The sequence below is a fragment of the Ornithodoros turicata genome, chromosome 3, assembly GCF_037126465.1.
Source record: "Ornithodoros turicata isolate Travis chromosome 3, ASM3712646v1, whole genome shotgun sequence".
Lineage (NCBI taxonomy): Eukaryota > Metazoa > Arthropoda > Arachnida > Ixodida > Argasidae > Ornithodoros > Ornithodoros turicata.
Genome location: NC_088203.1, coordinates 76,780,064 through 76,802,246, shown reverse-complemented (window position 1 = coordinate 76,802,246; position 22,183 = coordinate 76,780,064). Strand labels below are relative to the sequence as shown.

Below are 22,183 nucleotides of genomic sequence, written 5' to 3'. Positions count from 1 at the left end.
TAGAAAAGCCCTGCCTTTCTCTGGAACTATAGTTACAATCAATAGCAACTTAATTGTACATATTCTAAAAGTATACGTACCACTTCACAAAACTCTCATATAGCTCTGGACAAACCGAATGAAAATTCAGTCAATTTCTTCACATTCAGTGCACTCGTAAATACAGTAAAACCTCCATATGTCGGACACTCGTGTTGCAACCAAACCCTGTCCTGCCTAGAGGGGTGTCCGAGTTACAAAATTGTCTAACATTAGGAGTGCGAGAAAAACGATACACAAAGGACGCCATGTTTGTATTTGAGAGTTTATTCTAGAGATTCTCAGAATGTGAAGCAGTATGTATCGAAAATTTCGATCAGAAATCAAAATAGAAGTGCAGCACCTTTTTGTTCACGCTCGTTGTCCGTCTTCTTGAGGATCCTTTTCCTCTCGCTGTTGGAGATCTGCTCCAAAGAGCATAAGATTCCATGTCTGCTCGTACTGATTTTGGACACTGTTGACTTGGAAATCTTAAATTCCTCCGCAACTTTCTTGCATGTTGCCCTTCCGTACAGCCTGTCGAGAACTCCTTTCTTCCTCTCGAGCGTTAGTTCCACGAGCTTTCGCTTTGGCATTGCTGGGCGGTATGCTGAGCGCTCCCACAAGGTCTGCAGCCAGAATGGAAGCACACATCTAACAGGCAGCAGTTACTGCGTTTGTAGGCACTCCACGACGCAACTGGTTCCATGGTGACTCACAATGTCAAATACGTTCAGAAACTCCTCGTCCTTTGTAATCCGAACAATATTGTTCACAGGTCAACGGATTAGCCGGCTGCAGGTCTTCCAAGCGAAAATTCAGATTAAGTTTGAGAAGCTGACGCTTGGCCTCTTGTCCCACTTAGCAAGAAAACGCTGTCCTACTTTCGAGATAGGGAGGTCTCCGACATAGAGAATCTTCTCCCCGTGTATTTTCAATGGAAGCGTGCCGGTGCAACAACTTTTCGTCCGACTTAGGGAGTTGTCCGAGATACAGAGGCGTCTGACATGAAGGGGACATGAGGGGTCCAACATGTCCACTTGGGCGTAGAACTTAACTGCAAAAATGACATCTGTGCTGGTTTCATAGCTCTTTTATAAAAATACTGTAAAGGATAAAAATAAACACCCTGTATATATGAGTGGTGCATGAAAATTTGATTATATTAGCTCTCACTATACAATGAACACTCGTTAATATGACTGTAGCCGTTCCCGTGGGTTTTGGTCATAAAGTGAATTGTCATACTAACAGGAAACGCACCCCCTGCTGACCGTACAGACCGCTATACGTAGAACAAAAGACAACGTAATCGTGATGGCTGATTTTCTGAAAAAAGTCTGTCTATTTCGAGCAATATTGTCAATAATAAAGTTATATAAGCAGACAATAACAGTATCAACTGTGCACCAAAGTCAACAACATCAGGAGGCATTCCTTGGCTTAACACGTGTCTTGTCACTCTCTGCCCGTGGTTGCCTCTGGGGCTGCTCTGACTCTCACGTGATGCAGTCATCATAACAAGAAGATAATACCTGTATTTCACCCTACTTGTGACAAAAATCTTGGCCATTGTCGGATAAGGAAACTGTCGTATTAACGCTGTGGATTCATATGGCGGTGAAACAGTTCCCAAGAAAAACGGTCATAAAGTGGGTGTGTCAGATTAACGGGGGTCATACTAACGAGGGTTCACTGTACGCAGTACTTTGCAAAATGTTGATCACTGTGGCTGTGACTAGTGTTGGACATTAAAGTGTGTGCTGTAGCACATGATCCATTTAGTGTGCGTGGAGAACAGATTAGAGCTGACGGGACTTAACCCTCATATGCGCTGCATTCTTTTTTTTTTGGCAGTTGGCCTTTCAACGCAGGAGCCGGATCATCTGAAATTCTTGTTTGAGAACTCTGTGGACTTCAGTGTGTTACCCTCCTTTGGGGTGATCCCTGCAATGAGTGCAGTTTTCAATTCGGAGGCACTGAGCAACGAATCTCGACGTCTCAACGTGGACCCTAGCAAGGTGTGTTCATTTTCAAACATATTTACAGTCAAACTCCTTTACAACGAAACTCAGGGGACAGCAAAAAAAAATTTGCAGTAAAGGTATTTTCGTTAAAAAGGATGTCCATTATTGGACCTATAGGGCTCCAGCGGGACCGCAAAAAAATTTGCTGTAGTGGTATTTTCGTTAAAAAGGTGTTCACTATAAAGGAGTTTGACTGTATTTTCCAGATTCTGTGAACCTTCGAAAGTGGGGTAGTAACTCTGTTGAGCAAAGCCCTGTCAACATATGCACAATCCGGGTTCATCTTTGGAGCAGGGTGGAATTGGCTCAAATTACATCGAAGGATGCATTTCAGAGCAGTTTTTTTTAATTTTTTCTCCTCTTTTTTTTTTTTTTTCTTCTTTTGTTTCGATGTTCAGAGTGTCACCCTGAATTTTAGGGCACTTAGGTTAGCAGCGACATGGCCGAGTGGGTGGTAGTCAAGGTCGCGTGCTGAAGACTGGGAGGTGGTGGGCTCAAATCCTACCACCGGCTGTTCTGTCTGAGGTTTTTCCTGGGTTTTCCTGAAGTCTTTCCAGATGAATATCGGCAGAGTTCCCGATGAAGTCGGCCCAGGACACATACTAACCCCCCTGTCTCCCACTCCTTCCTGCTTTCCTCTCTCCATCTCTCCACATATGTATGCTGCTCATAGCCACAGTTGCTTCGCGGCGCTAACGTGGAACTAAAAGAAAAAATAGGTTCGCATGGAGTTATATGAACTACCGATGTCAAGAACACACAGGCAGCAATTGATGCGTAGCTCAGTAGAAACAAAACTTTGTCTTCGCTTGGCCTTCACGTGCACAAATTGCTCTTGTAGATGCTCCACGGTGAACAGTATCTCGAGCTGTACCGCCCCCTTGCACCATCAGGCGTGCTTAAGACTGACGTTAAAGTGGTGGAAATTTTGGACAAAGGCTCTGGAGCTGTTGCTATAATTGATGGTAGGTGTCATTTCATTGGGTGGTACTGTAGAATTGTGTTGCCCCTTCCCCAACTATAATGTCTGTTCTGATTAAAGTACTTTGTTTGTAGCCAACACATTTGACGAGCGCGGGCAAAAAGTAGCCTACACGCAGTGGTCAGTGTTCTTTGTTGGAAGTGGAGGATTTGGTGGAAAGCGAGTTTCGGATAAGGCCAAGCCTCTGGCAACGATACCTAACAGGAAACCGGATGCTGTCCTGGTGGATAAAACATCCGCTGATCAGGCAAGTAGAATGTTGCATTGTGTGAGTCTAGACTTTTGTGTATGTTTCTCAAAAACTTGGGGGCAAAAATCGGGTTTTAGTTCAGAAGCCTTAAAATAAAATTAAATTGGGCAATATCGGATGGAAAATAATAATGATAATAAGAAGACTCTCTTCCTGCATCTTAAATGAACACAAGATTCCAAGTGTCTGCTGAACGTGCAATGCTTAGTGTTCTCGAATGTCCATATCAGTGGCTGAATTTGTGCTTTTGCAGGTTCATCTTTGGTTTCTTTTGGGGGGTTTTACACTAAGTGATAATGATGCAAACGAAGGGGTAAAATGGTTTAACTATGTAAAACCCTAAGCCACGAGACTCTGTGAGCTTTATGAACCCATATGTCATTCATGTTCCTTGTGTGTTTTCAGGCAGCGTTGTACAGGCTTTGTGGTGACAAGAACCCCCTGCACATTGACCCCAATTTTGCTGCAGCAGGCGGTACGCGCTGTTAATCGGCATTTAATTTTGAATTCATTCTCACATTTACAACTGAGATGAACACCGAGGCTTCTATTTTGCTTTGTTTCCATTACAGGGTTCTCTCAACCCATTCTACATGGCCTATGTTCATATGGCTATGCCACGCGCCACGTCTTGAAGCAGTATGCAAACAATGACGTTGCTCGATTTAAATCCATTAAGGTATGTGTGGTTCGCAGTGCTTTGTAAGCTGTGCAGGCATTTTGTGACGCTTTGGTTTAGTACTGAAGTTATCTTGCTTTTTAAATTTGATTTTTGTGTTAATTGTAGGCACGCTTCACTGGTCCAGTCTTACCTGGCCAATCGATACGCACAGAAATGTGGAAAGAAGGAAACAAAGTCTTGTTCCAGTGCTCGGTAAGTCTTCATGATTGGTCAGTTTTAGGAGCTAGTGACTCGGATCATCTGTTACACAAGATTGAGAAAAGTTAAATGTTCTGTATGGGCAGGTTTATCCATATTTCGGATGCTTTGGATATTTGAGGGAAGACTAGGGATGCATTGGATTATTTAAGCAGGAGCTGTATCACGTCTCATCCAAGGAAGGCTAAGAGTATGTCACCAAACTATATGGAAAAACTTGTCTGCAGTATCGGTAGTCTGAGTTGACAAAGTGTCAGTTAAAACAAAGCTGTCTGGAGCACAATGCAAAAATATATAGATTTATTCAATTTGTTAATCTGCTGAGCACTTCAATGGGCTTTACTACAGGGTTCTCAAATATACAACCTTCAGGCTTCTTGTTGCCTGCAATCAGCCATTCTCTGTCCAGAAGGCTCTCGGAACAGCAAGCACAAAGGATCTGCCATATAAAATATTTCAATGAGCTCTCAATCAAGGCAGATTTTCAAGCATTCTGTTGTATTTAAAGGAACTGTAAAGGGTTTCAAAGTAGAACTTGGTTATGTGATCACACACACAAGTCATCACCTCTCAGTTCTTCGTGCTTTTCGCACCAATTAATTTTGAACACTTCTAGAAACTGAAAGGTGGCGACCCTCGACATTCACCGAGTACAAAATTGGAGTTTGCCATGGATTAGCGGACAGACATCACGTGATGTTGAAGTAATGCATTTGAAACAGGTTACTAATTACCATTAGACCTGTTTTGAAGAACAGCAGCAACTCTTGAGAACTTCGGTTTATAAACAGCTAATGGTTGTCATCTGTGATCCCTGTGCCTGTGAGAAATCTGTGTGATCTGCTCCATCTGTTGGCCTTTCTGTCTTTTACATACCTGTATCGCCTCTGTTCGCAAGACCTTGTGTTCCGGGATGCATAAACCATGCATCTTCAGCAATGAAACGTGCACTGCACTTGTGAAAACCACCACAATCTCCCCTACATGGCTCACCTAGTTGCTTGTGGTTTTAGTAGATGGCGCATGAGAGGCACCTCATGGTTGGCGTGTCTGGAGTCCGCAAGCTTTCCTTGGGTGCAGCAATCTTTGAAATTTGATTGCTGAAGAGCAGAGCTATTACATATCTGAAATGTCCAAGTTACAAGCATTCAGAAACGCATACAGTTTCTACAGGTTTGCCATTCACTTTACAGTTCCTTTAAGTTTTGCATTGAAAGTCGTGAGCACAGTCATAGCTGTATATGAAGAACAACGAATACCGTTGTTTCTCGAATCTAAGACACCTGGCACCTAATAGTGAATTCGGGTGGTCATTTTGTGGCAAAACGACTTAGCGCTAGGAAATTGCTAGGTCGGCGCCCTTGCTGGACTCGTGACCTTTGCTACCCGAACATGCCAGGAATCTAGCCCGAGTGCCAGGAATCTAGCAGTTTTAGTCACTTCGATCACGCTAGGGGCATCGCAGTCGCTCGTCTTCGGGTTCCATTGACTGGTAACCCATGTGAATTTCCCCGTACGGGCCAATGAGGACCCTCTTCACGCTCACAGTGCGGATGTGATGGCACCAGATATAGTTGGGCAATCTGCTGCCCAGTCATGTCGAGGCTGGGCAGAAAAAGTGCTCGCTGGCAAATTCCTGGCGCTCTGAAACCTCCACAGGAACACACAAGATTGCTACATTTTGACCAAGTGAATGCAGTTGCTCAGAATCTGGCAAAAAAAACCTGCCAGGAAATCGCCACACGAATGTGCCACAAGACGACCCCAGAGTATGCGAATTTGTGAAGAAAGTAAATAGAGATTCAGTATAATGGTTGGAAACGATGCACAGTACTATTTATTCATCACCGCTTTCCTCGCTGCTGTTTTCTTTGTAGATATCTGCCAACAGCTCATTGTCCTCCGTTCCGTCCAAAGTGTTAGACAAACCATACTTTCTATAAACGCCCACAACAACGTCATCAGGCACATGGCACCAAGTGTCCAAAATCCACTGTGCTAGCGCAATTATTGATCTTTTCCTGTTGCTTCAGCCATTTTCTAACATTTGCTTCCAATACTTGAGACTGCCTTGCCACCCCTAAATTGTTGCCCCATGCAGTGGCGAACGCGATAACTTTGCGTTCAAACGCAGCACAGTGCCAACACCATGACAGTAAATTAACGTTGATAAATGCACTAATAACCGCAACATGTGGTATCAGTCGCGCCGGGCTAATGGCCTGATCTTGTCGCCCGCTCCCGCCTCTCCCCTGACATCATTGTGGTGCGGATATTCAAATCTAAGGTGACCCCCGACATTGGAATCCAGGATATTGGGGGAAAAAAAGTCCTCTTAGATGAGAGAAAATGCTGTATTTCTTAACTCGTTTCTCATTATTTTAATACCTTATTTGGGGAGGCTTTTTAGTTGGTGCTCCCATTCTTATTCTTGCGGGTATTTTATGGTTATTACGGTGATTCCTTTCCAATACCAATGTGGCCCTTGACGCGATGGTCTAAGTTTGATCCCCCCCCCCCCCCTCCCCCGCTTTACTATGTATTGTTTGTTCAAGTTCTTATTACTTTCTCCGCTAGGTACCAGAGTCAAACAAGCAGATCATTTCTGGTGGATGTGTTGAGTTGCACAGCGGGCCTCCAGCATCCGTTGCTCCCTCACCACCTGTTGCTGCTCCTAAAGTATGCATCCTTCCGGCATTGTCATGATACACACTGTGGAACAAACACCTCATGCCCATTTGTCTGCAGGCTGGTGGACAAGAGCTCATGACCGACCTGGTGTTTGCGGGCATGGCAGCGCGTGTTGAAGAATCTCCAGAGTTGGCCAAGAAAGTGGAAGCCATCTACGAGTATCATATTACTGTGGGAGGAAAAGAAGCCGCAGTTTGGAGTAAGCTGTTTATTTACATTTGTAGAACCTGTAGACGTGTATTTCATCCCTGAAGGGATGTGGCAAGGGAAGACCCTCAGGACGAGAGCCGGTGAGGTTTCGAACAGAGATTGTCCTTCTGGTTCGAAAACAGTCGCTGTTCGAAATATCACCAGTTCTTGCGCCGAGGTTCTTCTCATAACATTTCCTCAGTTTGCTGAATTTTCTACCTTTCTACTCTGCTGAAGGGAGTGTGGCACACAGGAGACTAGGAACTTGTGGCATACTATTATTAAGGCCCATGGTTTTCTGCTGCAGCAAATTCAGAATTCTGCGGCACCGACTTGTAAATCCAGTGATTTTCTGGCTGCTTGAACGGCTGCTTGAAATGGGAAACACCTTATTTCCTTGGGTAGTGTGGGAACAAAAAATATTTTGGGAAATTCGATTCAAAGCACTGTTGTGGCTCAGCATTACATATGTCATACCTTGTGTCTGTCACCTGCAATCATTTTATATGTGCTGAAAGATCTTTCGGCTACTACAGAGTTTATAGGAACCTTATAGGAAGGAGCTTACAATGCATGCCCTGTGGAGGTTACTACTTTAGGACATCCTTTTTGTTTCTTGCTGTAGGCATTATTTAAGAGTCTTTAAAGGCAAACTCCCAAACATCAAATCAAAATCTCCCACTGCCACCGCTAAACTGCACACAGGAGGGATGCCGTCCCATCCTCAGGTGGAGTATGCACAATAAACTTGGGCTAAGATTATCTTAAGCTCAACTACAATCTGTCTGTGTTGGTCCTGCACCATGGGCAATTTCATAAAGCAGGCCTCACCTCATGCAGGGAAGCTTCAGGTGAAGCCCTCTTTCTGGAGGTGTCGTTCATATTCTGCGAATAATCCGATATTCGGACATCCGATTATTGGGTATCCAATTCGCGAATGAAATACTTGGAGTGATTGATATCTGATTCGAATTTGAGAACTTTAATATCCGCACACCCCTAAAAATAAGGGATTCCGTGCCAAACGAAGGATTCCTCGATGAATTCTGGATTCTGTGATATTTCACGGAATTGTGGTAAACCCGGGTCCTTAACTATCATGTTGAATGAGAACATAGTATTCCAGCCACCACCAAATTACTAATGACTGGTTTTCAAGTGCATTTTTGTGAAGTAAATTCTGCAGTGACAATACACTGGTCATTGAAAATATTCTAAGTAATACTAGCTCCTGATAGACTGCTTGGTGAAGAACTAAAAAGGATTTTCAAGCAATGCTAAATGTCATTTCATTTCGCCATTAATGCTTCTTGCAGCCTTGGATCTGAAGAATGACAAAGGGTCAGTGTACAAAGGGCCCACCAAGAAAGGAAGGCCAAACTGTGTGATAACAATCAGTGATGAAGACATGTTCAACATGGCTGTTGGTCAACTTGATCCTCAAAAGGTATAATGCCATTGTTTGAGAATACCTAGTATTATTGCAAAACACATCCTTTGTTTTGTGCAGGCCTTCATGCAAGGAAAACTGAAAGTGAAAGGCAACATTTTGATGATGCAACGACTAAGGGCCCTTTTGACTCCACCAAGTGGTGGTGGTGGTGGGTCAACACAGAGCTCACCCCCTGCACCACCTCCAGCTGTAAGACATGCTATATATAGTCCCTGAGAAATTGCATTGCCAACATTCAAAGAAAGGCCTAATGAGTTTATATGTACTGTAATTTGCATAGACTTCACAGTTTCCACCTCTGAAGAGTAGTGTCATCTTCAAGTCAATGGACAAGAAGGTTGCAGCAAACCCTGACCTTGCATCCACAGTAAAAACCATTTTCCAGTGGGACATCAAAAAGAACGGCCAAGTTGTTAAGCAATACAGTACGTGAGCATTCTGCTATTGGCTAATTCCAGCGAATTTTGACCAAGCAAGGAACCTGACCACCTCCAGTTTTCTTTGAAAAAATACTTTCTTCAGGGGACGGGAAATGATGAAAAATGCGCCTATATTTAAGCCCGAATCTTCAGCCATTTTCGAGGGGGAGAAAGAAAGAAAGACCCAGTCATTTCGAGCTACTTTGAGGGCTTCTCAATTGAGAACTGTGCGGTTCTAAGAGCCAAAATATTTTTCACCTTCTCAGTACTACATGGACAATGCTCTGTCTTCTTCCTACCCATTTGTATTTGAAACTTTTTCGTAAAAAAAAGGCAAAGTCTAAAGCAAACACGAAAAATGCCGTTTTTCGGAGCCTTCCTGTACTGACGCCTTTTATCGGAGAATAATGAAACCTATACCATTCGTCTCGTAATTGCATGCCCTATCTGTTGATACAATTTTCATTGTTCTAAAGTTAATCTGCTCGAAGCAGATTGTAAGAATTCCACAGGCGGTATCGCGATTTTGCTGTTATTTGGCCAGCGCTAGCAAAATATGGCCACCAAAAAGTTGCTGCGATTTTTTTTATATGTGGCGAAGAAACCCTTTCTTAACACACAGAAAAAAAAATTGAGATTCGTATTTGATTTTCGGTGACTCTACGATTTTTTAAAATGACAGTGTGCACGCGCGCTGCCCCTGGGCAGTACTCTCCCGCAGTTAAAAACGCGGTTATGGCTCATATCCGTGTCGCTGACACCATCAATACAACCCGGTACATGATTTAGAAGTCACAGAAGTTGGTCGCGGAAAAAGACGTGTGGGCATTGCCTGATCCGTACCAGCGCAGTGCTCAGAAGGAAGATGATTTCGCGGCAGCAACGAGCTTTTATACGGTGGATGAGCTGGGCTGCATGTTCAGAGCCCAAGATCAAGAGACATCATGCACGTTAAAGAAGGAGACCAGAAACTTGCAACAGCTAGGAAGTACATGACTTGTTCAATCCGCGAAGCCTACAGAAAATTTAGGAACAAGTATCCAGGCATAAGGCTTAGCTTGAGCAAATTTTACTCCATCCACCCCAAGTGGGTTAGTATTAACCCATGCAGAGAGGAATGCGTATCCACGTACTGTGCAAGCTTCGAGCTCAACGCAAAGGATCATCAGCATGTGCATCTGTGATGGAAACTCCGAAGAATGTCTTTCTGGGGATTGCGAACAGTGTCCAGGTACGGAAGCACTTACTGAAGAAAGTCTGGGCATCCAAGATAACCAAGAAATTGATTTTGCAATATGGGAGGACAAAGGCCTGCTGAGGAAGAGGAGGACATTACCTGCGCGCAACTTCATTGAAGTAATTAGAAAGTGGGTGCTCCTATATCAACCATAACCACATCGGGAAGGTCCAGAAAGAAGCGGTCCGAAAGGAAAAGTGTTCTGTCAAGCCAGGACACGTTGTATTTCGCAGCGACTTTTCAGAGAATTTGACAGTTATTCTGCCCAAGGAAGTTCAGACCTGCCACTGGCACAAAACTCAAGTTTCGATGTTCACATGTGTGGCTACTACGTCAACTTCAACTCGCTGTTATGCTGTTGTGTTCAATGACACCCGGCACGACAGCGCAGCAGCATTGCTTTTTCTTCTCAAGATCGAAGAACATATGGAGGACCACGAACTCCTGTATGGAAGCGCTGTATACATCTCTAATGGGGCCAGTGCGCATCTCAAAAACATGTTTCAGCACTGAGCTCGGATGCAACACAACTGTAAAGAGGTGGCCTTTCTCAGCTCCAGGTCATGGAAAGAATGCCTGTGACAGAGTCGGAGGTGTTGTCACACATGCTGCAACAATTTTCAACTTGCGCTCTCCAGCAACGGAAGCAATATGAAACGCGTGTGAGTTCACTACTGCCGTGTCAAGACACGTAAAAAATGTGACTTTATTGCAACTTCGTTCGGAAGATGTGAAAACCTTCAGGCGACAAAAAGAAGATGAGTGGAAGAATGTACGTCCAGTGCTCGGCCTTCGTTCTCATTACGTGTGGGTAAAGGAAAGTGAGGCGCCCAACAGTGTAAAGTTGAAAAAGACTCAAGCAGATATCCCACCTTTATAAACTAGCATTCTGATCCTGTGTTTTCCAGAGTTATACAAATTAAAAGTGCATTGCTCTGAGCCATAACCACGTTTTTAACTTTATCTCTCTGAATCGCGTCCGTCCTTGGCGACCGTAACGCCGACCAGCTGCTGGAGAGGTTCCGCAAAGGGGGACGCCCGTGCACACTGTAACTTTAAAAGATTGTTGCATCACCGAAAATCAAATACGAATCTAAATTTTTTTCTGTGTGTTAGGAAAGAGTTTCTGCGCAACATATAAAAAAATCGCGGCGAATTTTTGGTGGCCATTTTTTGCTAGCGCCGGCCGAAATACAGCTAAATCGCGATACCGCCTGTGGGATTGTGCTTCTAGCAGATTAACTCTAGAACAATGAAAATGGTATCAACAGATAGGGCATGCAATGACGAAATGAATGGTGTAGGTTTCATTGTTCTCCGATAAACGGCGTCATCACGAAAAGGCTCCGAAAAATGAAATTTTTTGCGTTTGCTTGCGACTTTGCCATTTTTTTGCGAAAAAAGTTTCAGTTACAAATGGGTAGGAAGAAGATAGCGTGTTGTCCATGTAGCAGTGAGCAGGTGAAAAATATTGTGGCTCTTAGAACTGCATACTTCTCAATTGAGAAGCCCTCAAAGTAGCTCTAAATGACTGGGTCACATTTCGACCAGTTTCTTTCTCCCCCTCTCCCTCGAAAATGCCTGAAGGTTCCTCGCTTGGTCGAAATTCGCTGGAATTAGCCTATTGTAATTTACATGCAAGATGGTAGCTATGAGATGTTGTATACCTAAAGTGGTCATGACATGGGTCATTAACTCTTTCAGCACTGGATCTGAGAAACGGGAAGGGAGCCATGTACGAAGGTGCCTGCAAGCAAGGCAAACCAGACTGTGTCCTTATCATGGAGGATGACATCCTTTTTGATATCTATCAGGGCAAACTGGATGCGCAAAGGGTATGTGCCGCCGAACCAAGTTTGTTTTTCTGTTATATAAATAGGGTTCCCGGTTTTGGGTTTATATTTTTTGAGGTATTTAGAGATAGGGTGAAGATAAGTGACCAAGAGAAGTTATCCTGTTATTTCATTATGTTACATAAGCAAATTCAATCTTGTACTACTTTAATTTGGTTTTATGTTCATTTTTGCCACGTTTCGGGAGGTCTCAAAAATTATAAACACAGAAAATCTGGAGCCCTAAACATGAGTAATGTAGAGGGATGAGAGAAAGAAGGTACAGTCCAGCCTATTTATTGTGATCTTCAATATAACAATAACTCCAACATTACAATGGAATTGCTGCTTCCCGTCAGCTTGCCCACTGAAGCAGGTGTAAATGGGACTTGAATGCAATGATCGTCATGAATACGCTTCCTCGGGTATAGCGATCAGAGTTCTCCCTGCAGCCGATAAAACATGCAAAATTAAGAAACAAGTTATCATTTTTTATTTAAAACTAGAGGTGTACGAATATCGAAATTTTCGAATATGAATCAAATACGAATGTCTGCAAAATTTCCCTTTGAATATCAAATCGAATTTAGAATATCACATCATAGAATAAGGGCTTCTAAGAGTACTAACAATTAAGCCCGGGAAACATTGTCACAGTTGTGTTCTGTTGATCTTGGAAAAATTCCCCAAGGCATGCACTTGGAAAGTGCTAATAAGGGTTACTATATGTGTTTGTGTATTGGCTCAACACAAGGCATACATGCATATCTGCACATGTACAGTCAAATTATTTTTACAATGAAATGATGTGTGTTGTCCTCATGTGACAAACTGAGAACCGTAAAAATAAACTTGCACTTCAAAAAGATTTATAGACACTGAAAACCTGCATTGGCATTGTAAGTGAAACAGACAGACAAATGGAAATAAAGGGTAATGGAAGTAATGTCATGTTCAGAATGTGGAATGGTTTACTGATAAGTACATCTCAGCTCACAGGTTATCAAGAAGGAAAACGAATGTAGCGAGTGCTTCTTGGTGCACTGGCAGTGACTTCTTTTAGTTGTAATTCCGCATCACGTCACCCATATGTGCACTAGGAGTGGGCTAATATTTAGATTACTAGGTTATGCTAAATTTTCAAAGAACCTATACTAAGCAATTTCAGTGGTATTTTTCAGGCATTTATGACAGGAAAGCTCAAGATAACTGGAAATGTTCTGGCAAGCCAGAAGCTACAAGACCTGTGGGAACAGGACAAAGAAGAAAATCCTGAGGATGAGCTGGCTGATATGGTGAAGTCTGCTGATGCCAGTGCCGCATCATCTGAAGAACGACCACCTCGTCCCACAGAGGTAATTACATGATACATTTGATATAGAAAAAACTAATAAAACCCCTGAACCAAACTTGGAATGTAGTTCTCAAGAAGCTTCGCTATTTCAGCCACCGAGTACCGTGAAGTCAGACTTCATTTTCAGTATCTTCACGGAATACCACAAACAAGAGCCCCAGATAGCCAGTATTGTCAAGACCATCTACCACTGGGTTATTGTACAGAATGGAAAGAAAGCTACTGAATGGAGTGAGTCATGTACCCTATACGCTTTTGCGCTTTTGGTTTTTATTAGGGGTGTGCAAATATTTGAGTTCTCAGATTCTAACTGAATATCAGTCGCTCAAAGTATTTGATTCGCAAATCGAATATCCAACATCCGATTTTCCGTATATTCGACTATTCCCCGAATATGAACAACACCCCGAAAGTGGGCTTCACCTGATGTTTCCCTGCATTAGGTGAAGCCTATTTTGCAAAATTGCCCATGCTGCAGGACCAACACAGATGGATTGTAGTTTAGCTTAAGTTAATTGTGTGTACTTCAATTGAAGAAGGGGCGGCACCCCTCCCACGTACACTTCAGCGATCCTGGCGGGGATTTTGTTTTGTTGCCTTTAAAAAGTTACTTGTGACTTTTGAATAATGCCTGCAGCCCAGCAACAAAAAGGGTGTGTTAAAGATGTCCCTTAAGTTCAAAATTTCATCAAAGAAGCTAGAGGGCATTCATGGCAAAGCTGAGGCTGAACACCAATTTGTTTGTTTCACAAGCGACCTGTGGATGTAAGCAACTACATCCTCATCTGTGTAACATGCCACTGCCTGACATCAAATTTTGAAATCAAGATAAATGTACACCCAGACAGTAGGTGTACACTCACTTGAAAAGCAGGAAACACTATCATGCAAAATTAAAGAGTAGGGGCTTCCCACAGAAGAATTGCATGCCTCTCTTGTGACAGTTAATGCCAGAAAATATGTGAAAACCATGGGCTACAAATTGCAAACTTTTAGTGCAAAAGGTGCATATTGTAAACTTAGCACTAGACGGTACGGTTGGTACTGTCTCTTGGCTGGCGGCCCAGACACAAGAAACGTATTGTATAATTTGTGCGGATATTCAGCTCGTTATTCAGAATTTTTTTCCCCTCATTCCATTCGATATTCGAATCAACTTCAACTATTCGGATTCACACACCCTTAGTTTTTGCTTTAGGGCGGATTCAGTGTATGTTTTTTGGTGTTTGTTTATTTTCATGAAATCAGCACTTTTCTGGAATTTTTCTGCTGTGTACACGGTTTACCCTGCAGTTATCAATGAATATAAATCAGTGTAATTTCAAAACTGTGTGTCCCAGCACAGCCTTAAAACCAAAAAAACAATACAAAATGAGCCCCTGTGAGACATCACCTAAATCGTGAAAGGTTAGTCCCCCTAATCTTCCTCAAACATTCATTTGTATTCTATGTTTTTTTATTAAAACACAATGATAAAAAAAATTACCGGTGTTCATCGTTTGGTTAAAACCGAAAGCTAAGAACCCTAGTCATGTACAATTGTACGAGCCTCCTAATAAGACCAATGCAATGAGCTAGCAGCATTTATTTTTATTTATTTACTTCCTCCTCACAACATCCTCCCATTTTTAGTGCAGTGTTCTGAAAATTTCTGCATATGCACGTAATTCCAACCAGAACAGCCCTCACACCGCCTCACACTAATCTTCATAGATGAGTGTTCTGACCCCTATTTGCTAACACTTTGAGGTGTGATTTTGTGCCGTATGACACGCTTAATTAGGCACCACTTTAACTGTTAGAATTACTAACTTCATTAGTAAATGCCAATGCAACTCTCTTAACTCTGACATAATCCTTGACAGCTGTTGACCTAAAGAATGGAGAGGGTGACCTGTACAAGGGACCACCAAATGGAGTGAAAGCAGACGTCAGCATCACAATCGAGGATGAAGATCTTGTACAGCTTATGCTTGGAAAACTTAATCCACAAAAGGTGATGCACTATATTAGGAGCCTCATGAATCATTAGTAGGGCCCAGATTTTTAGGCATTTGCCTATAAATGCCTATAAACACCACCTAAATGCGACATTTTTGGGGTAGCCTGCCTTTTCATCGACTCTATCGAATGACTCTGTTGTAGCCTTTTTTTAACAGTTTTAGACACCATAACAGCCTTTTTTTTAGAAGATGTGTAAGTGCGAGTGTGCCTTTGAGGCTTATGCTAGATGCTGCATTTTGCTCTTCGTTTCTGCGTGTTCGGGCCTTTTGTTCCTCTTTTGCTTTTGGTTTCCTTCACTACCTTGGTTTCTTAGAAAGGGTTCATGTACATCTGATCAAAAGATTTGGCCTCTCTGGGCCTTTCAGATCTTTGAGGGCGGAGATCTGAAAGTGTTATTCAATATAGCGCGGTTCCAGACCGCCTCAGCATTCGTCTACCAGACATCAAAGCTTTTTATGGTACTGTAACCTTTAAAGGAGCAGGTTTTCCTTGATGAAGCATTATGAAGCACCAACGAAGCCAAAGAGCGTACCAGATTAATGTGCCTGTTTTTGCATTCCATCGCCTATTTTTGTATTTTTGATGGCCTAAATGCCTGCCTATTTTTAGTGTCTAAATTTCCGCGCCATAATCTTAAGTCAGCAATCTTTTGTATCCGTAGGCATTCATGACAGGACGTCTGAAGATACGTGGGAACATCATGCTGACACAGCGCTTCAACCAACTCTGGCAGGAAATCCTCAAGAGTGGTCGGGTGGTAGAATTGAAGCTGATGAGTCCACTGCTCTCTGATGCACAGGTGAACATGCATGATTGTCTTGGCAAAGTGCTTGTGTATGACTAGAGCCTGAAGTTTTCGGGAAATATTTTTTCTAAATTCGGGGGGTAAAAATCGCGTAAATAAACGTGTGCACTAAATTCGTGCAAATTCGGGTGAAAAAACTTCCAGTGCGCTAAATTCTGGGAGAAATCGGGCTCAGTTACTCAAACTAGCTGTAATGGTTTGGTACAAACGGTGATGTAACTGCATTTGCTGCCAAACAAGTAAGTTAATGCATTCCTACAGACATCCCAGTGAGGGGAACTTGCCGGGTAAAAATCGGGTTTCACCCTAAAGGGTGAACCTTCAACTCGGGGTGCAAATTCGGGGAAGAATCGGGTAAAACCCTAAAACTTCAGGCTCTATGTATGACTCTGTATGGAAGTTTGCTTTTGTCTTCTAAAAATTTGGTGCAATAATTCACGCGTAGCGTAGTTGAGTTTAATGATGCTGACAAATTGTCATACTGTAGTGTTTACCAGGCTACTTATATGTAGGTCCTGAGGTCTTAGCGTTATATTTTTCAGTGCAGGGGCATACGCGCACGCCCACCATGTTACATGTGTGACATACATTGCACATCCATCCAGGCGAAACTAGCGAGAAGTGAGAAACTTTCAATTAGCTCAGCAAATCTGGATCGGTCACAGTGTTATAATGTCAATATCCAACGCATGGTAGGAGATAAAATTTTAAAAATCTGAGTTTTGACTGTCTCAAGACGAGGTTGTGTCAGAAGTGTCAACAGTGTTTTCAAGAGCGCCACACATAAATGACTAAGGCCCTGGGTTTTCCGCGATTCCGCGAAATAATGCAGAATCCTTTGTTTGGCATGGAATTTCGCTGAATCCCTTATTTTTAGGGGTGTGCGGATATTCGAGTTATCAAATTCAAATCAAATATCAGTCACTCGAAATATTTCATTCGCGAATCGAATACCCAATATTCGGATTTCCGAATAGCCGACTATTCGCTTATTATGAACAACACCTCCCGAAGTGTGCTTCACCTGATTCTTCCCTGCATGAGTGAAGCCTGCTTTATGAAACTGCCCATGCTGCAGGATCAGCACAGACAGATTGTAGTTTAGGTTAAGATAGTGTTTAGCTCAAGTTATTGTGCAGACTCCACCTGAGGAAGGGGCGGCGGCACTCCCGTGTGCAGTTTAGCGGTGGTAGTGGGTATTTGGGTAGCGGTGGTAGTGGGTAGTTGGGTAGTGGGTATGGGTAGTGGGTAGTGGGCTCTTGTATTTTGGTTTGATGTCTGGGAGTTTGCTTTTAAAGACCCTTAAATAATGCCTGCAGCCCAGAAACAAAAAGGGTGTCTTGTAACTTACAAAGGGCATACATTGTAAGCTCCTTCCTATAATATTCCTATAAAGTTCCTATAAACTCTGTAGATGCTGAAAGATCTTTTCAGCAGGTACCTTCGTCTTTGTCAGAGGGGAAATCAAGATATCACGTATGTAATGCTGAGCCACAACAGTGCTTTCAATATGTAATTTTATAAAATATTATTGTCCCTGTATTATCCAAGAAAATAGTGTTTCTCATTTCAAGCAGTAGTTAACTGCCTGCCGTGGAAAATCGCAGAATTTACAAGTAGGTGCCGCGGAATTTTGAATTTGCCGCAGCAGGAAACCAGGGGCCTTATTTAAAATTACTTCCAGCAATCGAATTAAACATGAAAATTACTAATTTGTATTGAGGGGGTAAATATCTGGCATTTTTTGGGTATTACCAGAACAAGTCGGGCCTTACTTTTGCATGTTGATCTTCAGAGCATAAAAAAATGAAAATTTGTGCCAGTGCTTCTCAACCCATTCAGAGATTGTCTTTATTGAAATTGCTCTGCAGCAGTATGCATGGTGACGTGTACCATCAATACTCAGCTAAGACACTCTTTAGGATGAGTAATGAAGTGCAAGTGTCTGTGCTGGTGTAATGAACCTGTATGTAACATATCCTTAAGTATGAAGAGAAGACAAGAGACACAAAAAGGAGTGTCTTTGTGTGTCTTGTCTTCGTGGCTTTCCCTCATACTCAAGGAAATGTTACCAGCAAACTCTTTAAGAGTATAGCACACGTGGCATGTGCCCTCAAAAATGCCAAAGTCGCACAAAGACTGGCGTGAAATACTATGGGTTCGAAGACACTATATCACAATTCTATACCGTTCCATTTCTTCCACTTCCAGCCACTGAGCCCAGACCTGTGGAGCGATTGTGCATTCTTCTTGCTGACCAAGAAACTCGCTCATTTGCCTGACCTGGCATCTAAAGTACAGGCTGTCTATGAATGGAAAATTTTGAAAGATGGCAAAGAAGCAAGCAAATGGAGTAAGTCAGGACTACTTGCGTGACGGATCCTGTGACGGTCACCGGTAACGTCTCACACTTTGCAGCACTGGATCTGAAGAGTGACTGTGGAGCTGTCTACCGTGGCAGCCCAAAGGGAGGTTCGCCGTCCTGCACCATCACGATGGAAGATGACTTGTTTGCTAACTTGGTTGCCGGAAGGATCGCGCCAAAAGTGGTATGATTTGTGGTGTCTGTTTGAATCTTCTGCTGTAGTATTCTGAAGGGACGCTGAAAGGGATGCTCAATTGGTAGAGCCCTGGACCTGTACTCCAGAAGATGTGGGTTCGAGTCCTACAGCTGGCTAACCTTTTCAGTGACTTTCATCTTTCGTCATGCTGACACTCCCCCTCCTTTTGTCAGAATTTCCTGAAAGTCATTGAAAATAACACACTATCCATTTTTATCATCCCCCTGCAGAATGGTTCATACGCCCATATTCAAATATGAGCTGTTTCAGAGCTGGACTTTTGATGGCTGCAGGCATCACTGTGTGTAATTGACTGTAATCGCGAATTCCATCGTTATACGGGGTACATCGTTAAACGAGGGTTGACCTAAATAGTGAGTCCCCAAAAAGTCGTGCGCCACCCCGCGTGTAGCAAAAGAAGAAGAAACAGATGCGAAAAATCGGGTGGAATATAATCAGTTTCTTCGAAGTAACACGTTATTTTTTACTGACTGCTCGCTTTGTCTATCTTAACAAAGTCGCGTTTGATCGCGTCCAGCTGTGCGTGGAAAAACCACGCTCTGTGATGAAATCTTTAAGTGTGTCTATAGCACGGAGTGCCGCTGCACGGGTAGTCGAAGGCAAATTGACGTAATCGTTGCCCGAAGCTTCGCTACCATTCGTCTCATCCACTTGAACGTCACGTACAATTCAGTCATCCGTCACAGGCTCTGTGACCAACACGTCCTTGTCAATGCTGACGTACTTTTGTGACGTAGTGTCATCGCCAACTAAGTCCGACACTGTGACCTGTTGCCAAAGGGACTGTGTCTCGTCGTCAGCAGTTCCGGCGGCATCATCGACGATTGTGTTCAATACTGCCACGTCTTCCTTCGGCGGAATGAAGCCTCCTTTCAAAAAGCAATTTCTTATCGTTGACCAGTGCACCTCATGCCACGCCACATAGACGAACTGAACGGCCATAAGGGGGGGGGTCACTTTAAGGTCCGTGACTTCTTCTTCACGCACTCTGCACCTATCAATGTGAAATATTATTCGGTCAACCACGTGCCGTCTGAACGCCATCGTTGACAGCGGACAGCAACGATATATGCAAAAGCTAAACTCAACAGAATTCTTCACTTCAAAACTTCTAAACTTCACACGTTGCCAGAGCAGAAACTGACACGGTTACGGGCGAAAACAAAAATGACGCGACCTCGTGAAAGGGACTGACTAAGGGTAGGATGACTAAGAGGTCATCCTCCGGGTGTCCCCATTCTCCTTGTGCACTGCCGCTGGGAAAAGGTGAACGTCCGACAGCTGACGTGGCACGGAAATCGCCACTAGGTTACGCGCACGGGGACAGCATCCAACATCGTTATACGAGTACTCGGAACTGCGGTCTCCATTGCTGTACACAGGTCATTTCCCCATACAAACAATGTATACTGCAAACGTATTTTTATTTGCGATGTATTAATTTTCGCGAAAAATTGTACTCGCGAACACAGCTTCACATTGATCGCGCAGAAGGAAGCAGACCTGGAATCGCAAAATTAAATACTCGCGAATAACTTCCTAAATGCGATTCGCAAAAATTAGTACATCGCAAATGAAAATACGTTTGCAGTATTTTGATGGTATGATCATAAACCATCGTTTCACGAGAGATATCGTTATACAAGATATAGTTATCACGATACACGAGTATCGTAAAAACACCATTTCGTTTCTTTGTGTCCGACAAGACTCTTGTTTGGGCACGTTCTTTTGACAAAATGTCAGAAGAGTGGACCTGATCGCAGCAGGGCTTACTCGGAGGATTTTTTTTAAAGAGGGCATGGTCAGCTGCTACAACACTTTTCCAGTAATAAGTTGTACTTGGTAAACTGCTGGGGCCAAACCTGCTGTTATTGTACATATGTGAAAATAAAAGCCTATCAACATCGTCCTTCCCTTCCATACATTATCGAGCCTTATTTCTCATAAAAACATAACCCTGCCCCTGGTTTTTAATCCTCCCTAATTTGGTTTTCCCCAGCTTGGCCCGTCTGCATGCATAACATACAATGACATCCACCATTAATACCTTTGCATGTAGCTCCAAAACCTGGCTCTCATCTGTCTCTCCTATGTCTGCAGTACTGTTTTCAGGGCATTTGTGAAAATATCTGTCTGTCTCACCTGTTACCTTTGTACCTAATTAACTTGCTGGTGGGATTCTCTGCCCTCCACTTTTACTAGTCATGACCCCCCCCCCCCCCCCCCCCCACACACACACACACACACACACACTTCCCTCCTCTTCTTCTCTTTTTTGTTTTGAGAAGGGCAAGGTAAGGTAAACCGTGGGCATCTAAAGATTGGTATGACCTCAACTGACGAGGTCTGATCACCTTACTTGTTCTGAGTAGTCATGGTGGAGCACCGAATAAGAATGAAATTTGAATGATGTGTATGTGTTGCAAGAAAGGATTGACTAATGTACCAAATCAGGGTGTCTACCAACCTGAAAAAATCGGGGGGATTGTCAGGGAATTCGGCAAAAAGCAGCTGGAGTCTGGAAAAATCGTAGACAAGTGCCATGACTGTGCGTAGCGAATCATGATTGCCGATCAGTGGTTGAGCGGTCACACCGCAGTAATGTTGCCACGAGTAGCAGTTTGCCAATTCGACAAGCTCGGAGGAAGAGAAGTAAGGCATCCTAAAGTAAAACTCAATAAATGGTCCGTTGTATGAAGAATCTGTATCAAAGCATAGCAGGCTCCAAGTTCCGTTCTGTTTTGGTCAGAGAATTTGCTTGAAATAGTCAGTGAATTGGAGGCTGCAATTTGGTAGACATCCTGCAAATGCAAATAAATAAATAATAAACGTAAATAACATTGATTACTTGTGGAAGAAGATTAGCCTTTAATGAGTGGTTGACCTTTCTTGAGAGCAACAAATGTTGACCGACCGACGCATTCAGTAGCTTTGAATGATAAATGAGGACGTTGAGCTGAATTTTTGTTGTTTCAAATATGTCTTGCATTTTTGTGTGGATGTTCATTCTGAACTTTATCGCATCCAAGGATGAGGCTTTAGATGGAGTGGTTTCAAACTCAAATTTTGTCCGTATATGAAAGAAGCCTTATTTTTATGTCACATTTATTCATGTATCACGCAAGTATCAAACATGTTACATGTGTTTTCAGGCCTTTTCCAAGTTTGTCAAGATCGAAGGCAACAAAGCTCTTGCAGACAGCCTGCACCCCTTGTTCCTGTCTCAGTCCAAACTCTAACCCTGCCATGCACTTTCTGGCGATGTAGCAATACTCAGGTACCCATTTATATCATGGCATCTATAACATGATTGAGATCTTTAGAAAATGGTGCTCCTACCTAACCTATAGCTAATATTGATCGAAGGTAATTGTTTACTTGAACCAATGTTTGTGATATATAAGTATATTTTTCTAAGGTATAGTATTTGAATAAAGCTATTTTTATTACTCTCTGA

The 22,183-nt window shown here is 43.0% G+C and overlaps 1 protein-coding gene across 1 annotated transcript in view; it reads left to right on the top strand.

Moving 5' to 3' along the window:
• Nucleotides 1-22,183, top strand: part of LOC135388658 (peroxisomal multifunctional enzyme type 2-like) — a 29,375-nt gene extending 7,192 nt beyond the window's left edge. Inside the window, exons 13-31 of the mRNA XM_064618351.1 lie at nucleotides 1,876-2,039; nucleotides 2,887-3,010; nucleotides 3,102-3,278; nucleotides 3,687-3,752; nucleotides 3,850-3,956; nucleotides 4,065-4,151; nucleotides 6,735-6,836; nucleotides 6,906-7,047; nucleotides 8,354-8,484; nucleotides 8,548-8,679; nucleotides 8,771-8,915; nucleotides 11,851-11,981; nucleotides 13,160-13,333; nucleotides 13,425-13,563; nucleotides 15,198-15,328; nucleotides 15,998-16,135; nucleotides 18,353-18,494; nucleotides 18,560-18,690; nucleotides 21,879-22,183. Coding sequence (XP_064474421.1) covers nucleotides 1,876-2,039; nucleotides 2,887-3,010; nucleotides 3,102-3,278; nucleotides 3,687-3,752; nucleotides 3,850-3,956; nucleotides 4,065-4,151; nucleotides 6,735-6,836; nucleotides 6,906-7,047; nucleotides 8,354-8,484; nucleotides 8,548-8,679; nucleotides 8,771-8,915; nucleotides 11,851-11,981; nucleotides 13,160-13,333; nucleotides 13,425-13,563; nucleotides 15,198-15,328; nucleotides 15,998-16,135; nucleotides 18,353-18,494; nucleotides 18,560-18,690; nucleotides 21,879-21,965 — 2,450 coding nt within the window. The 3' untranslated portion in view covers nucleotides 21,966-22,183. The remainder of the gene's footprint in view (nucleotides 1-1,875; nucleotides 2,040-2,886; nucleotides 3,011-3,101; nucleotides 3,279-3,686; nucleotides 3,753-3,849; nucleotides 3,957-4,064; nucleotides 4,152-6,734; nucleotides 6,837-6,905; nucleotides 7,048-8,353; nucleotides 8,485-8,547; nucleotides 8,680-8,770; nucleotides 8,916-11,850; nucleotides 11,982-13,159; nucleotides 13,334-13,424; nucleotides 13,564-15,197; nucleotides 15,329-15,997; nucleotides 16,136-18,352; nucleotides 18,495-18,559; nucleotides 18,691-21,878) is intronic.